At 54.7% G+C, this 17000-nt stretch overlaps 5 protein-coding genes across 5 annotated transcripts; 3 read left to right on the top strand and 2 right to left on the bottom strand.

Annotated features, from left to right (window-relative positions):
- Window positions 1-7851: 7851 nt before the first annotated feature.
- SPBR_07987 (uncharacterized protein) lies at window positions 7852-8252 on the top strand (the record flags this gene model as incomplete). The annotated part of the gene is made up of 2 exons (XM_040766238.1): window positions 7852-7870; window positions 7948-8252. The coding sequence occupies 2 exons, from the start codon at window positions 7852-7854 to the stop codon at window positions 8250-8252; spliced, it is 324 nt and encodes a 107-aa protein (XP_040616401.1).
- A 518-nt stretch (window positions 8253-8770) lies between these two features.
- SPBR_06499 (U3 small nucleolar RNA-associated protein 13) lies at window positions 8771-11993 on the bottom strand (the record flags this gene model as incomplete). Its single annotated transcript, XM_040764755.1, has 3 exons — window positions 8771-11634; window positions 11727-11754; window positions 11817-11993. 3 exons carry the CDS (start codon window positions 11991-11993, stop codon window positions 8771-8773), a joined length of 3069 nt encoding a protein of 1022 aa, XP_040616400.1.
- Window positions 11994-12493: 500 nt separating this feature from the next.
- SPBR_06773 (uncharacterized protein) lies at window positions 12494-14675 on the top strand (the record flags this gene model as incomplete). Its single annotated transcript, XM_040765029.1, has 4 exons — window positions 12494-12529; window positions 12621-12944; window positions 13054-13173; window positions 13368-14675. The coding sequence occupies 4 exons, from the start codon at window positions 12494-12496 to the stop codon at window positions 14673-14675; spliced, it is 1788 nt and encodes a 595-aa protein (XP_040616399.1).
- Window positions 14676-15007: 332 nt separating this feature from the next.
- SPBR_07980 (apoptosis-inducing TAF9-like domain 1 family protein) lies at window positions 15008-15423 on the bottom strand (the record flags this gene model as incomplete). The annotated part of the gene is made up of 2 exons (XM_040766231.1): window positions 15008-15328; window positions 15400-15423. The coding sequence occupies 2 exons, from the start codon at window positions 15421-15423 to the stop codon at window positions 15008-15010; spliced, it is 345 nt and encodes a 114-aa protein (XP_040616398.1).
- Window positions 15424-16133: 710 nt separating this feature from the next.
- SPBR_07937 (uncharacterized protein) lies at window positions 16134-16637 on the top strand (the record flags this gene model as incomplete). Its single annotated transcript, XM_040766190.1, has 1 exon — window positions 16134-16637. The coding sequence occupies one exon, from the start codon at window positions 16134-16136 to the stop codon at window positions 16635-16637; it is 504 nt and encodes a 167-aa protein (XP_040616397.1).
- Between the last annotated feature and the right edge of the window lie 363 nt (window positions 16638-17000).

Genomic DNA, 17000 nt, shown 5'->3' with positions numbered 1-17000 from the left:
CCTTCCCGGCAAGGCCTGCCAGCTCGGTGCGACACAGTATCTTACCATGGGCCCCGTATGCGTATGCGTAAGGTGTATTATTAGTACGTCGCACCTGGACAGCCTATCTCGCACTTGTTGTCCCAAGCAGCGCATTAGTATTTAGTATTGCGGATGATTTTTTGGACTGCAAGGCCACAAAGATCATATTGTTCGGGCTTGGCCCGCGATTTCTCTCCGACCTTTTAACTCGTGTTTTCGTCGAGCGCTTGTACCGTCTCTGATCGCATTTCTCGTGTTAAGTCACGTTGGTGAGCGATCAAGGTGGCAGCGTGAGGTGTCGTCGGTTCTTGTGTCTTCCGTGATCTAGAGCCCACTGCGCCAACCGGCCCCTTCCTTCTAAGCTCAATTATTCTTCGCCTAACTTCTTGCCCGCGCTCGGGTTGTCATTACTCGGCCGCTGGCAGTCGCTCCTTCCTCCCTTTCGGCGGTCGTCTTTCGGGCAGAGGACTACTGTAGAAAGTCATCTCCATAGAATGATTTTTTTTCTGTTCAAAGCCAGCATATCCCTTTGTCTACCTCCTCGTCGCTGTCTCTCCCCTCGTACGGAAGAACCCTTTGAGTGATCCTCCCCACTGTGCCTGCCTTGTCCTGCTGGCGTAATTGCGTCGCACTCTCTAATTGCATCTTTCCTTTCTGGGGACCGTGCGGGCGAAAAATGGACGAAGAAGGAAAGAAGGCGCCATGGAAAGCTGGAAAGCTGCAAGGATGGGGGAACAAACGGAAAGAACGACCAATGCACGATCCGGCTTCGAGAATACGACAGCTCCCAGCCACACACTATTGATTTGATTTTGCTACACGTCCGTCCCGCTGTTCCTTAGCCCAGCTGACTCCGAGTACAGAATACGACAATACAGTCCAGCCCCTCCCCCAAAACTAAACAGTACAAGCTTACTGAAAGCTTTAAAATGGTTCCCCCTTTTCGGCACACAAGCGCCTTAAGTGCGCTGCCATCCCTGCAAACAACGCTGGCAAGTGCCACCTGGTCGGCTGTATCGGATGATCGCCCCAGGCTTCTTTGTTGGGAAGGAGGGTTTGGTACGGCATGGTAGGGAAGAACGGGGAGACAGCGCGAGGGGCAAGGGCCCGAAAGGGAAAGAGAGCAACAGGTACCAATGTTTTACGCACGGAGCACGGCAGTCCACTGCCGAAGCTGGTCATCTCTGGTCGACCGTGTCAAAATAGAAATAACGAAATGGGAGCGCCGTCTTTCCTTTTTTGTGCTTTGGCCCGTTTCCCTTTTTGAGACTAGACTTCCTCGGTTGTCTGTTCGTTCGTTCTATGCAGCTTTCGAGATTTCTTCTCGTTCGTTTGTTCGTTCCTTCCTCTTTGGAAGCTCGCAAGTTCTGTGTCAACGCCTTCCTTTCGTGGTCCCCCTTTGCCCTTGTTCATTTCCCTCGCTCCTTCCTTGTTTCCATATCTCACCCTCCTCCACAATCTGCAGCCAAGGCCATCTCCACAAAGCTGGAAATGCGTCACTTGGCACTTCACTTGACATCCAATCCACAAGCCCTCCTCGACCCCCCCCCCCCCCCCTCCTCCCCTCCCCTTCGTTCAAAGTGTGGCGTTCTGCTAGTTCGCATTGGCACGATGCAACAACCCCCCGGCTCCTGGTGAGGGACTATTGATATCACCGGCAGTCCCTTGTTCTTATGGGGCCAGGGCCAGGGTGCATTTTTAGCCTTGATCGACTCTTATTGTTTGTCCATTGAACTTTTGCATTCTATTTCTCCTGATCGGCACGGCACCCCGTCCATGTACGATGTACAACTGCAGAGCATTACGAATCTGCAGAGACTTTTCGACACCGAGTTGCAAAGTACTTCCACATAGGGAGAATGCACTTGTTAGCAGGCGAGTGAGGCTACAAGCACTGTCTAAGACCATAAAAAGCAATATGTTGCGAGGCCAGTCTTTTGGTCGACATGACGTCGAAGAACAAGAACATCCTTGAGTTAGTGCAACCGACGACGTACGAGGTATGGACGCTCAGTTCTCTAGACGAGAGGTGAGCAATTGCTGACATGAGATTGAGATTGAGACTTCCTGAAAACATCAACAAGGCCAAACAAAAGCAGCTCACCACAAATCACATCAATACACGGAAGCTCTCACAAGACACAGTACAGAATACACAGACGCCCGCCTCCCGTCTGTAAGCCTATTTTTAGAGTGTCGTGCTGTTCGGTGCTAGAGGCTCACCCGTGCAAAGCTCGCTTTTGTAGCTTTTGAGCTTTTATTACAACCACCTTTCCGTGCTGTCGTATCCTCCTCTCTCCACATTGGTGTCCCTCGCACCTCGCTCACCAAATCCATAAACCCTGTTCAATATTACGACGTTTAATATTGGCTCGCGTGCGTTGCGTTGCATCAAAGCACAGAGCAGAAATAGACAACTGTGGTGTGATACCTTTCTTGACGTCCACAATGACGACAAAACGAAAATCACAATACTGCAGGCGAGCAAAATCAAAACCGCTGACTCCTGACGAACGACAACACAGCCAAAGAAACTGAACAAGGATGTCCGCGCCGATGTTCCCTTGTCGGCTTTTGTCGCCGATGTTATCCTTGGCCATCAAAGGTACGACGTGAATGCAGAACATGGATGCACCCAACCTGCATCGCCGCCCACAACTACCGGCCTCGCTGTGATGGTGTTTAGCTACGGGCACCATAGGGCCGAGTGCGTCGGCATATCTACGAGCATATTTCGGCCATTTGCTTCTGTTTTTGCCTTCTCGCATGTGAAGGGAGATGGGGCAACATGAGACGAGACGGTTCGAGACGAGACGACCAGCAGACCTGACAACCTATGCCAACGGGTGCTATGCAGCAAGACATGTCCATGTACGACGTCCCCTCGCTTCCTTTTGTCTTCCGTCTCCCCATTTGCGAGAAACGGGCGCGCACTGCTGCAGAATTGCAGGCAACTCGTTAGCACCCAATCTACCGAGTGCTACCTCAGACAACAGAGTAAATGGACACGGATGCCTTGGCGAGCCATACAAGTGGCACTTGGATAAAAAGAAAAGACAAGCCTTCCATACGACGTACCACCTCAGTGAACTTGAAGGCCACTTTGAACTGCAACTCAAAGAGGACACTAAGGATACAACCCCAATGCCATGCCAAAAAGCTACTTGGGATACGACTCTGGTCCAGCGTGTCAAGGCCCGCTGAAGACACCGAGTAATCAATCGAGTGGGCAGAGCTTCAGTGCAACGGTTCCCTTCCGCTTCGTTCCTTGTCTTGGCGGAGAGTAGGGAGGGCCAAAGAGAACGACGTTCGACATTGCACTGAGTCTCCTTCTGCTGTTCAAATGGTAGAAACTGAGAAGGAGAAGCCGAGGCCGGAAAGACCAACCAAAGAGCAGTACGAGCAGTACGAACAGTACGAACACACAAGGTCTTGTCGTGACGAAAGCGGAAGGCAGTTGAAAATAAACGATGGTATCGAATTACCGAATGGCATGTGCTTTTCGACAGAGGAAAATGTATGGGGTATTACGAATTACGGGGTACGAACTCAGCACATCCCTCTCCGTCTGTGTCACTTTCTTACCTACCCCTACCCTCCTCTCTGCGAACCGTCAGAGCCTAGACTGTTTGCATTGCGCTGCCGTCGGAGAGCATGGTCGTCTGTCGCTGATGATGAGATTTGGTGGCACTCGAATAATACTCAATACACGAATGATAAGTCTTACTCGGCAAAACTGGAGCATCTCACTCCCTCCTTGTCACGGTAAGAAAACGGCCAACGTCGAGTCGAGTGGCAGTTGGACTAGGCTGGGGTTCCTATGACAAGGGACATTCAATTGGTGTCATGAATGCGAAAATGGCATAACAAAAAACTCCCGAGCGGCAAGGTAGAGGTTGCCCGCCACGAGTCACACTGAAAGCGTATCATTCGGGTAGGAACAGGTGTTGGAGCCTACGGAGAAGAAAGTACGGAATAGAGCCCTGCTGGGAGTTGGTCTGTGAGTAATACGACGAAAGGGAGCCGGCACGTCGCGCCGACAAGTGGGGTGGATGTGGATAGGTGACGAGGAAAAAACTACGAAATGAAATATAAAAATGAAAAAGAGTGATGAGGAGAGACAAGACTCTCGTGGGTTCCTTTCGTGTCTTGTGTTGTTCTATCTACATTTTACTCTGTGCTATCGATCATTTTTATTTGAAGGAGGGTCACTCGGGTGTGGAAAGGATAACTCCAAGAAAAAAGAAGAAAAAAGAAGAAGAAAATAAAAAAAGAAAAAGAAAAAATAAATAAACTTCATGATAAAAATTATTGTCCTCTCTCACCACATGCGCATTGCCACCAACACCGGCGCCCATTTATTTTGTGTTTCTCCCAGTGTTTGTAGTATGCCTCGTCACTTGTCCCTGTTCTCGCCAAGGTTACTCTGCAGGACCTTGACATGGACAGCCGTTTCGATCTCGCACAGAGGCCCGACTTTGCGGCCAACTCCAACCTCCAGGCCGGCTCCTTCGCCCTGCGTCTGTCGACTGCCGGTGCGCATTGCCATTTGTGCAAAATTGCAGGAGCCATCCCCCTTCCAACACGCAACACTGGGACTGCAGTATTACGTTGCACACCGAAATACGACGCGATGTTCTCCCCCCGCCTCTTCCTCCGGGTGGACAAGACAATGGGCAACTGTGGTTCGCCCAACTCTGGTTGCGCAGCGCCTTGGCTCGAGAAATCCCCGGCACGTCGTTTTGTCTTTGATTTCGGGGTTGCGCGACGTCGTCCGAGCAGAGCGAGCCCGCGTGCTGCTTATTTCTGTCGCGTGCAACCCATTGTCTCTCGCACGACGTAGGGAACAGCCCGTCCGTCCATCCGACGCTATGCCGTACTCAGTGCATACATACACGTACTCCGTACCTCCGTATGCATGTATTGTTGACCGTCAGCCGTGCACCGTGGAGATGGCCCGCCCAAAAAAAAGAATGGAAATAGAAACCAGCCAGCGTTGCAGCCGTCTGACTTTGACATTCTGGTACGTTGCCGCCGGGTGCTGGCGTCGACGCAGACGGTGATTTATGCCAGACCGAGCTCTGTTGTCATGTTCATATTCCGCGTTATTCTCCCAGGCTCTTTGCCTTGCTTTTTCTATATGCCAAACACTTGCTGCGCGCTCATTTTATTTTATGTAGTTTCATATCATGAGGTCTTTGTTTGTATTCACTCCCTTTTGGCTTGGATGGCCCATGGGATTTGATAATAGACTATTATTGTGACTGAAAGTAGTACAGCGTTTCTTTTATTTTCCGTATTTTTTCAACATGTATTCTCCTGTGTTTTCTTGCATTTTGCTTAAAAAAGCAGCACGGGCGTGATCGACCGACCGAGAATGGAATGCTTTGTGCGTTGAACTTCCTATATTCATCAACGTTCACGTCCCAACGACGACGTCCATCGAGGACTATATCAGATGGAAGCGCCCATATTGCACAACCGATGCAAAAAGAAAATACAGACGCACCGCCGACCCAGTTAATGCGTTCCATGTGGACATCAATGTGTGCTATAATAGCAGTCGTTTGGTAACATAATAGGGCCAACTACGATGTGTGGCTGGTGCGTTAAGGCGAATGCGTGGTAGGGCTTTCAAGTATTAAGCATGGAATTAAGGGAGTGATGAAATAAGAAGGAGAAAAGCGGCACGGCACACTGCCTTTGCGTCAAAGGATACCGGCTGTGATTGAAAGGAAATGAGACGTCGAGGGCAGTTTCGCAACGACAAGTACGAGAATGAGAGAACGTGGAACCAAAATACATAAAATAAAATAAATAAATAAAAAGATCATGCACAGATATACGCAACACACAAGCACATCGAACTTGACGCCCGTTTCTCTTCTTAAAATTAAAGGGGCCTGCAACGCAATGCCGGCCGATCTTCCAGGCGATCCTGTCAACTTTGCCGCCCCGTGCAAGGACAGACGCAAAATGCAAAGAAAATGCAGGACCCAAGGAAAAGTCCTGCCCATGCGTCAATCCGCAAACAATGTCTGCTCAGTGCTCCTCGTACCAAATACGAGGTCCGTGTTCAGATGATTGTTGCTATTACCGAGTAGCGTTTCTATATTCCGTGCAAGTCCTCCGTATGCATGCTGGCCTCTTCAAACGCTGTGATCGACGGTTTTATAACAGCAGTTCGCATTGGAGGTATATTGCTCGTTATTTGCTCCTGTTTAACCTTGTGTGTCCAACACCAAATACCGCTGGCTAAATGGCAAGCGAAATTCGTCGGGCTGGCCATGCAAGTGCGGTTGACGGTGTATCGAACGGTTGTCGGACAGACGTCTCGTGGTTGACGCGGCAAGGACAGGCAGATCTGCAAAGAAAAGGCACAAAAAAATAAAAAATAAATAAACACACATAAAAAAAGGTATAGAGGAATGGCAGTGTAGAGCGCCACGTGCCTCCTTTCCCGTCTCACTGTAGTTCACCATACACGATACGTGTGTACATAGTATGGCAATGCAATACTGCGTCCCTTGTGATTCACACATTTATTTTGATTATTTTGCTTTTACCTGGAAATACAGATTGCTCCTGGGGGCTGGAAGGAGTGCAATATACTTTATTTGTCCCTGGAGATATTGAGATTCATTCCGGATTTTACTGCAAAAAGCAAATATATGCAGTCCAAGCAAGGACATGCGTCCCGGCAGAGTGTAGGAGTAACGAAAGGCAGCTATAGAAATGCAAAAGTAAATTAGTACAGAATAATAGGACAAGGTACATGTAGCCGGACCAAAAAATAGTGAATTATTATGCTGCGTTTTGAGGCAACGATATCTGAAAGCTTTGCAAGTCTCGCTTTTTTTCCTTATCCCCTTTGTACTATTGCTTCCTCCACATGTGTCCCAAACTTCTATCCCGTCTCCCCTCCCCGCGCCATACAATGAGCATTATTAACAAAAGGCTGGCGGCTCAGCGTTCCGGTACGGCCAGGGATCAGGGGGGTTGGAAATAAAGTAATCTCCCCGGCAAAGAGGCTGTGATCGATGAACGGCACGAAGAAAGGGGAAGAGGATGGAAACATGAGGAAAGCTGCAATGCGAGAGAAAGAACCATACATAGGAACTTAAATCGCCGAGTATATCAAGAGCGTTGAACGGTAGTGCTACTCCACAGCAGTTTCTGTTTCATAAAATGACAGAGTATTCTGCTTAAAAAATCAAAACAACAAATAAAGTGATAACCAAAAGAGGTGCTTTTCTGGCCTTTTTTTTTCTTTTCATTATTTTACAGGTCACGTTGTATTTCGTGAAGCAAGAGAAAAGTCGCAACAAAAACAAAAACAGCATCCTTCGGCCGCAACGACACAATTTTGTGCTTGGCAACCAGCCATTCCGGCATGTCCTGGGCACTGGGTATTGCGTAATCCGAGACAAGTGCAGCCGGATTTGTTGACGCGTTCATGTTGGCTGCACAAACACAAACGGCAAAGCATCGCCATCCTTGCCACCAAGGGCTGGCACGCGCCTTGTTTTGTTCGTCTTCTCCAACTTGTCGTGCATATCCATCTATCCGGACGCAACACACCTTGATACACAACTTAGTTGCAACGGAAAATCAAGGAGCAGCAAGAACACGGCCTCGCAAACCAACAGACATCACACTCTCACATTGATCCTGCCATCCTGACATCCTGACATCCTTCGCTCTTCTCCTTGCTCTGCGTCCCCTCCCGTTGCAACCCGTGCCCTCCCCCATACCGCTGTGCTGCGACGTTTGGTTGTCTCTGATCGTCCACAGCAACGCTGGGTCGGAGTTTCTGTCGGGACCGAAGGCATGGAGGGCCCTGGGACCGGTGCTGCTGGCCTGGAACAACACCCAGTCTCAGTCGTCCAGCCCCCTATATTGTCTGTTTTTCTCTTATATGTCCAGGGTGCACTGGCTGCACTGGTCCACGGCTACTGCGGCCTAGCCACCGGCAGGTTCCGTACGAGAGCTTCGGTCTGAACCTAGTCTGGGCCTGGGTCAAGGGCTCGATGCTTCATCAGCGAGAGCTGCGGACCAGCTTCTGCGATAATCTGGATGTCAACCGTGGGATCCAGTGGTTCATGTCGTCTGTCTCTGGAGCTGTCAAAGCGGCGTGCTCCTCTGTCAAAAGCTCTGCTGCTTCTGGGCTGCTATTCTGGATTATAGAAAGCAACATTAGCATGGGCATGAAGCATCGGGAAAAGGAGTAAAAATAAACACCGGTGAGGATGTCAGATGTCGCTGCAACGACACGGCAAAATGAAAACAATATGAGACATCAGTTTTGCGACACGAGCATCATCTTGGAAAATATCACGGCTGTTGGGCGGGTTAGACAGATGGTTGGCGATCGACACAGCCCGAGTTGGCCGGTTCTCTTCGGCATGTCTCTCTGCGAATCGGATCCGACAGCTTGTGCCCGATGGTGATCCGTTCGCAAAGGATCTCGTGATCATGTTTGATGTTCACGAGGGAAAAGCAGGAGAATGTCCATGGATTTTGTACGGGAATACTTGTAGTAGACCGAAAGTATGTGTAAAATCAGAATCAAAATAACCAATGGATTATCCGCATATGCGATGGAAATATACCCAACATGTGATGGCAATGCAGCAAAATATACGCGGACAGAAAAAGCCAAACCGTGACTCCAATGACCCAACACGCCGTGTTTATACAGTGGCTTTTGCTTTTTGTGCTGTGGCCAACGTATGCAATAGGCCCTACCCTACTCCGCGCCCGCCATAGCCACGTCTTCAATCTCGCCGGCGACGGGCCCGCCTGGCATTTGCAGAGCGTCCATCTCCTGCAGCGTGTAGTCCACCAGGTAGCTCTCGTCCAGCAGCTCGGCCATGCGCCGGTAGTGGCGCTCCGTGTAGGCCAGCAGCGCATCGAGGACGTCCTTGATGTTGGCGCCGCGGATGCTGCTGCTGACGCCGCCAGCGCTCATGTCGTCCACCACCGGCTCGCCGCCCTCGACAGCAGCCTTGGAGTGCCGGCGCCGGGCAAGCCCGGCCAGCCGCGTCGCCGGGTAGCTGCGCACAATTGAGGCAAGCACGCGCTGCGCCACCGTCGCGGTGCGTCCGTTGGTGTTCCAGTCACGCACGCGCAGCAGCAACAGGTAGAGCTGGTCGTCCGTCAGCGAGGCCAGTGCGGCGTCGACGCCTGGGTTCGCGCCATACTCGCCAACCTGCGACAGGACGGACAGCAGACGGCCCGGCTGGTTGAGCTGCAGCGCCAGCGTGAGGGCCTCGCGGTACGCGCCGCGGCGCATGTGGTTGGCCAGCAGCTGTTCCTGCTCGACGCGCTCCTTGGCGGCTTCGGCCGCGGCAGCCACTGTCGACGCAGTCGTGTCGCGCCAGAACGAGATCGTGGCGTCGCCGCCGCCGGACACAAACATGCGTGTGCGCCTCTTCTTGGACGACGTAGCGGTCGTAGTCGTAGTCGTAGTACGCGTAGACGTGGTCGGGGCCGGGGCCGGGTTGCGCACAGCCAGGGCCCACACACGGTCTTCGTGGTTGTCGAGGGTGCACGCGGCCTCGCCCGACGCGGCATCCCAGACCTTCACAAGACCGTCGCCACCGGCACTGGCAAAGAGCACGGGAGCAGGGCCGCGGAAGGAAGACGCGCTGCGGCGCGACGGGCGTTCTTCGTCGTCGTCGAGATCCATGTATTCGTCATCCGCTTCGCCGCCGCCGTCGTTGTCGTTCCCGTCGTCCTCGGCGCCGTCGCCGCCACTGCCCAGCCACGCCACCTTGAGAACGCTGTTCGTGTGGCCCTCAAACGTCCGCAGGCATGTGTAGTCCGCCAGGCTCCACAGCTTGACCGTCTTGTCACCGCTGCCCGTCAGGACAAAACCACGGCTGCCGCCGGCCACGGTGCCCGTGTCGCTCGTCAGCGAGGGGGTGTGCAGCGGTGCAAACTTGACCGACCACACACCGCGGCGGTGGCCCCGTAGAATGCCCTGCACCTCGCCCTCGCGCACCGAAAAGATCTTGACCGTGCGGTCCTGCGACGACGACGCAAACAGCTGCCCGGCCGCATCCACGTCCAGCGCATTGATGTCCTTGTCGTGCGCCTTGCGGGTGAACAGGGCGCGCTGCTGCGCCGACGATGCAGTTGGTGCCTGCCGCGGGATGTCCCAACGCTTGACCGTCAGATCCTGCGAGCCCGTGACGAGGAACGCCGGCGGGTGGTTGAGGGCATCCTCAAACGCAGGCGTGCCTGCCTCGGGCACGGCCTTGGGCAGCGCGACGGCACCGACAGACTCCGCATGGCCTGCAAAGACGGCATAGCAGCTGTACACTTTGTTGCCGCCGGCGGCCGTCGCCGATTGATCGATGCGCCAAAGCCGCGCGGTGTTGTCCTTGGCACCCGTGGCCACCCAGTGGCCCGACCAGTCGACGTCAAGCGACACCACAATATCAGTGTGGCCCTTGAGCAAGGCTACATCCTGGCCAAAGTAGGCAGCACTGCTGGGAGTCGATGAAGCCGCCGGTTCCGCCACGGAGACAATGCGCACGTCCTCCGAGTTGGTGCCCAGCGCCAGCAGCGACTGGTCGGGCAGCAAGAAGGCTAGGTCGATGACGTCGTCGTGCGTGCCCGAGATGCGCCGCGCCGGCTCGAGGGGTGCGAGGCCGCTGTTGTCACCGCCAGCCTTGGCATTGCTGGCAAATGTGCTCAGCAGATCCCGCGATGACGGCACAGGGTAGAGAGCGAGAGTCTGGTCCATCTGCACACACAAAAGCGTCGACTGCGCGGGCCGGAACAGCGCTGCAACAATCAGCTCCTCGTCCGATCGTGCTGGCTGCTCGGCTGTGATCTCACGGCCTGTACGTGTCTCCCATAGCCGGATACAGCCGTTGGCACCGGCAGAGTAGGTCACGGCGCCGCTGTCAGCCTCTGCATCGGCACCGTCGGCACCGTCGGCATCAGACACAAAGCCAGCTGCCTCAATCAGCTCAAACGTCGGCACCACGCGCCGCTGTGTCCACGTTTTGGCGTCCCACCAGATGATGGTCTTGTCGCGGCCGGCCGTGACAAAGACATTTTGCACCGGCGAGTAGTCAAGGGCCTGCACGTCCGACACGTGCGCATCTAGATTGGCCACAACAGCTCGCTTGTGCAGGTCCCACACGCGCACCTTGCCGTCCTGGCTGCCCGACGCAAGCCGGAAGCGAGCTGCCGTGTCCACAGCCTGTGCTGTGGACGCGGGCAAGCTCTGCTGCTGGGTGCCCTTCTTGTTCTTCTTTTTCTTGCCGTCCCGTGCGGCCACCTCAGCAGCAGCGCCGCCAGCGGTTGCTGCGACCTCGAAAAAGTGCAGCGCCGAGACGAGCACGCTGGGCCCGCGGAACGTGTGCGTCACAAAGCCGCCCCGGATATCCCACACCTTGATGTTGCCGTCGGCGGCGCCCGTGGCCAGGAGTGTGCTTGTGCGGTCCACGGCGAGAACGACGGCCGGCGTGGCGTGCGGCTTGAGCGTGCGTAGAAGAGTTGGCTCGACGGCGTCCAGGTCCTGGGACACCTGTAGGGCATAGATGCGCATGGCCAGGGACCGCGAGCAGACGACGAGGTGGGATGCGGAGGGCGTTACTGAGAAGAGAGGTCAGCGTGACGAGTTGGATGGAGCAAAAGTGCAACAAAACAAAGAAGATGAGGGACGGAGAGAGGGCCATAATACGAACATATTAATGTCGAGATCGGTTCGCCATCCTAGAGCACCAACGTTAGCAGTTGTCCCGCATACCGACTCCTACCAATTGCAGCCGACGTACTCCTTCAATTCGTGCAAACAGCCTGCCTGTCGCCAGGTCCGTGAGGACAGCATCCTCGCCGAGCGTCGTCGCCAGAATGCGCGAGCCGCTGTCGAGAGCCACTGAGCCACCTGTATAGATTGGCCGGATGACCTGGTCGACCTCAAAGGTCGTCTTGTACGCGAGCTTCGTCGCCATGGTTGGCGAGTGGTTGTGGGGAGCGCCGAAGGGTGCTGTGTGGTTGGGATTGTGTCACGAAGCTCGGTTTGTTGTTGATTTCGCTCGCTGTGAAGATTTTCCTAGTGGACTATTTTCTTGTCCCTCTGCTCCTTCTGCGTTTTGCAGTTTTGCAGTTTGCAGTGGCACTTTCCAAACTTTTTTTAACGATAAGAAATAAAGTTATCTTAGCGCGAAGCTGAGGGAAACTGTGGACTGTGCTGAGCCACAGTGGCGTCCTTTCCCGCACGGTGCAGCGCAGTGTCGATTGCGCCTGCCGCTCAAAGTGTGTTCTTGCCTAGAGCAGTGAGTAGCAGCTCCCCTGTAGCACCTGCCCCATAGCGAGCTAGGACGGAGTACATAACAACGGGGGTTCATAGGTGAAACTGCCTTCGCTTTTCGCCTCACTTCTCGCTTCATCGTCCCGAACCACGTTCTCTCATGTCGCGCACGGCATGTGAACAGTGCACGCCTTTTCGAGAATGACGAGGCTCGGTCCGTTGACGTCGCAGGCGCTGGTAAGTATGAGCCTTGCTTCTTGTTGGTGGTCGTGTCTCGCCCTGCCTCACGGTCACTTCATTTCGCTTCTCACTAACCGCTGCTCCTCAGGGCCGCTCCCCTTACGACATCCTCGTGCTGGGCGATGGCGAGGCCAACCCGCGCGAACCGCCGCAAGACTACGATGAGCGTGGCCGGCCTGTCAATGCAGAGACGAAGCGTATCAACCGCAACATTGTCCGGTCACACAATGAGGTCATGCATGTGATCGGCGTTGCCGAGCCGGACAGCCTTATCACGGCCGAGTCCGAATCGGACAACCAGCTGATCCAGCAGCACCTTGAGGACATGCTGGGCCGCAAGCTCTGGGACCCGGCTCGGGTGATCGGCGCCCTGGGTGTTTGGGGTGCCGAGCCGCTGCGGCAGCGGGCGTTGGTAGGTGTATCTGGTGTTGTGCTGTTTTGATGTCCAAACCTTGTCATCGCTGACGATGCAGCTCTATACCCAATTTTCCACTTACCCGCCCTGGAGGCACTTCCGGCAGGACTACGGTCTTCACCCCCTCTTCGATGTTCTATCCAGCGGCGTCCTGGCTAGCGTCGTGGATCGTTTCCTGCGGCATGCCTCCCTAGAGCGCAAAAGCATCCGCGAGAACCTCTGGTCAGTGCGCCCGGGTGCCTGCGTTTGGATTTTGCGCAAACCCTGATTCTGAAAACTTGTTTTCACCGTGTTTTGTTTGCTGTCTTTTCGTATTGCCGTCTTGCCGTCCTGCCGTTTTCAATCCGACTAACACTTCCTAGGCTTCGCATCGCCACCAAATATGTGCGTGTGCACCTTCAGCTCTTCTCGTGTCTCCAGCGACTCGCCATCATACCTGCATTCCCTTGGCTTCCGGGACCGCTCTATTTCGTTCCCTTCTCCAGTGCTTCGCCCATTGTCCGTCCGCCGATGCTTCCGACGTCGTACTCTTTCGGCGGCGTGGCGGAGTGGGTGGGACAGGTTCTGCTCTGCGTTGCACCCATTGCCGCGTTTTACGGCTACACAGAACTCCGGGAGCAACTCTCACACCACCTCAACTACGCTATCTATGACACCCTGAATACGCCTTCCAACCCGCCCCTGCAGCGGGCCGTGTCCGAATTTAACCCGTATACCGGCGAGCGCCGGTTGGCAGGGCTTCCTAATGTCGAGGTGCTGCCTCCACGGCCACCCGTGCCTCCACCTCCACCGCCACAACAGCAAACGCAAACCCGGACACGACCTGCTGTCCCGCCGCCGCCGGCCGACAGCCAGCGTCTCTTGAGTGAAGGGGAACATAACGACAGCAACCGACGGAACGCCATTGATGGTGGCCAGGATGCGGTGGCTGTTGATGAACGTGCAAACGAGAGAGCCGGCGAGGCGTCGGGTTCGTCTGAAACGACTCCGACCCAACAGCAGCACCGCACCTCGACGACGCCTCCGCCAGGCTCGCCGACAAACGCACCTCGTCGGCGGGATACCGTGTCCAGTGGCGGGGGCGGTGATGGTTACATTAGCGAAGAGGAGGAGTTTGAGCTGAGCGCGACATTGGTCAGTTTCGATGTGGAGGCTGGGTCGGCGGGCGACGCACCACCCAATGCGTGGTCCGCCGAGCTCCGCCAGAGCGCCACGGTGAGCATAGGTTACGAGGGCGACGGCTATGGCCCCTTCGGTGGCAGCCCTTCACTCGGCACCTACCTCCGGGGTGTCTACTACCCAGGCGTTAACGCGCCGTTCAATTCGGATACGATGTTGTCGAGGCTCCCGGCCGCCATCTTGTCCGATAACGCTGCGTCACTTGCCGCCAAGCTGCTGCTTGTCGACTGTGAGGCAGCCGTCGTGCGCCTCATGGCCCGTGGCTACCGCTTGCAGCACGGCCAACCGGTGGACGACCTGTACGACCTCGGCACTGTGCCGTTTCCCTTTGTGCCGGGCGGGACGTTCTCGCTGAGCGCGGCAAACCACTACGCCATGGCTATCGTACTGGAGGCCGCTGTCAAGTCTGTCGGAGTCCTGGCTGCACTGGGCATCTCGTGGCTCTATAGGGGTAGCCAGCAAGGCTGGAGCTTCATGCGTGTGGTGCGGGAGAAGCTGAAATTGTATGGTGCACAGAAGCGCGAAAGCGATCCTATTGACGTCGTTTAGTTAGACGTGTCGAGCGGGTCAAACACGTAGGGCTTGGGCTGCAAACACTGTATATGGTCATTCATATTATGGGCGTTGGAGGGATTTGAAAAGGCGCAAGGACAGTGTGCTCTTTCGTATGCGCTTGACGGGTATTGTCCATAGTAGTATTATTGTACTCGAGCTTGTGCACGTCATACCCCGATCTCGTCATGTATTGACATCTGGTGAAACAAAAAAAAGGAAAGATAAGAAATAGGGTCATGGTCACATTACGCTGTCCATTTCTTTGGACACAGCGGCATCGTATGTTACAGACTCCGACGGCTGTGGCAACACCACCGCACCTCGATTCACTCCCGCGATGCCCTCTGCTTTCCCTTCTTGCTCTTATTTCCTGTCGTTGCGCGTGCCGCTTTCCGTTCGTCCACCTGCTCTTTGAGAATGTCGTGCAGATCCTCGTTGCGCCGCGCCAGCAGCAGCACGTCGTCGGTTGTTATGGTCGATCGCCCCGCGTGGCGGCTGAAGCTCTCGAGATCAGCGGCCACCGACTCAATCTGCGTCCACACCATATCGGCGAGGGCGCCGATGAACTGGGGCGTGGCGTTACGGTTCTGCTTGATGGACTCCTGGTCGACGAGGTCACTGACGGCAGACCAGAGGGCGGACTTGAGCTGCCGTTGGGTTAGTGGGCAGACAAATACAGACAATCACAGTACGAGGAGCGATAAAAGCACAAAATTACCTCCTGCTCGTCTTGGTTGGCCATGTTGTCGTTGCTCTAGCCTTTCGCTGTGTCTGGTGACGACGATGTCGAGGTTAACGCGCTTTTGGGTGGGGAAGACGCGGCAGCCTTGCCAGTATGTATGCAGCAATGTCACACGGCTGTCGGCACTGTAATTAGCATGTTGTACGTCAGTAGGCTAGGAGGACCCGCTTGCCCAATGCGGCAACGGCCAGGTAGTTTTCTCGTCGCCGTGGCCGCTTGCTACTTTTGCGGCTTTTAGCGCTCTAGTGGCGATCCCAGCCCGTCCGGACGACCCGAAAGCCCAATCCAAGCCCTGTAACTGAAGCGCAAAGTACCTACCATCAGCCAACCACAGTAATTACGGCGCGCGATAAAAGTTCTCTGGAGAGGCAATCGCGCATTAGCAATTACATATAATTTTTTTTTTTTTTTGCTTTTCCACCAACCCACGAAATTTCCTTCTCCGGGCTTCCATCGCGACATTCCCGGCACGCGAATACGACTCTCCCCGACGATATTACCTGGTTCTTTCGTTGCTTTTTCTTTGGTGCTCTCTTTCTGGTCTTCTTCCATTCGTTTTCTGGATCCACGACGTTTTTGCGACCCAGCAACGTCAACTTTTCAGCGGCCTTTTCCATACGACTTTCTTTTGCGATAGGATTGATCGTCACTTCGAGCCAATATTCACCTCCTCTTCCTTGCTTCTCCCTCCTATTTTACACAGCAACAAAATGGCTGGCCTCGGCGATGTCTTGTCTCTCGTGAGCAGCCGCCTCGCCAACAACCTCGCCGGCTCTTTTGGTAGCCTCACCATCCACCAATGGATCCGCCTCGTTGTCATCGCTGGCGCCTACATGCTGCTGCGGCCCTATATCGTCAAGCTCGGCGGCCGTGTTCAGATGAAGCAGCACGAGGCCGACGAGAAGGCGTCGCTGGCCGAGGCCGTCGCGATCGCTAACGGAGAGAAGCCCGCCCTGTCGGCCAACGACCTACGCGGCGGGGCTCCCAAGAACTCCAAGGCTGCGGCTGCCATCCTGGGCAGCGACGACGAAGACGACAGCGACACCGAGGGTGCCGTCACGGGTGCTGCGGCGTCTGGCACAGACTGGGGCAAGAACGCGCGCAAGCGGCAACGGCGGATGCTTCGCAACATGCTGGAGGCGCACGAGCAACAGCTGGCAGACGCGCAGGCCGACGAAGAGGATAAGGACATTGAAGAGTTCCTAGAGGACTAGACGTCGAGCGAGTCGGACGATGGACATCGATGTCCGCAGATATGAGCAAGGAACTGGTAGCTGGCAGCATTGCATCTGGCGTTTTTTTGGGGCAGCGGCATACTATCAGGATTAGACTAATAATGGACCACGTTTTTTATGCAGAGGTTTTTTGCAATTTTCTTTGATGTCGCCAACGCAAAGCGATACGGAACGCTGGTGTGCGTGCCGAATGCTATGCATGTCATTTGTTCGTCGTGCGTGGCCGCTAGTGCAGGCGCCCAGGCGGTGTACTTCACCGAAAACGCGGCTGTGAAGCTGCACGACAAGTACGGGTCTAAGCCACACGGATATATTAACAAGGCAACAAATGGCGATCCACGA

The sequence above is a fragment of the Sporothrix brasiliensis genome (assembly GCF_000820605.1).
Source record: "Sporothrix brasiliensis 5110 chromosome Unknown Cont20, whole genome shotgun sequence".
In the NCBI taxonomy this organism is placed as follows: Eukaryota; Fungi; Ascomycota; class Sordariomycetes; order Ophiostomatales; family Ophiostomataceae; genus Sporothrix; species Sporothrix brasiliensis.
This window is presented reverse-complemented; position numbering and strand designations above follow the sequence as displayed.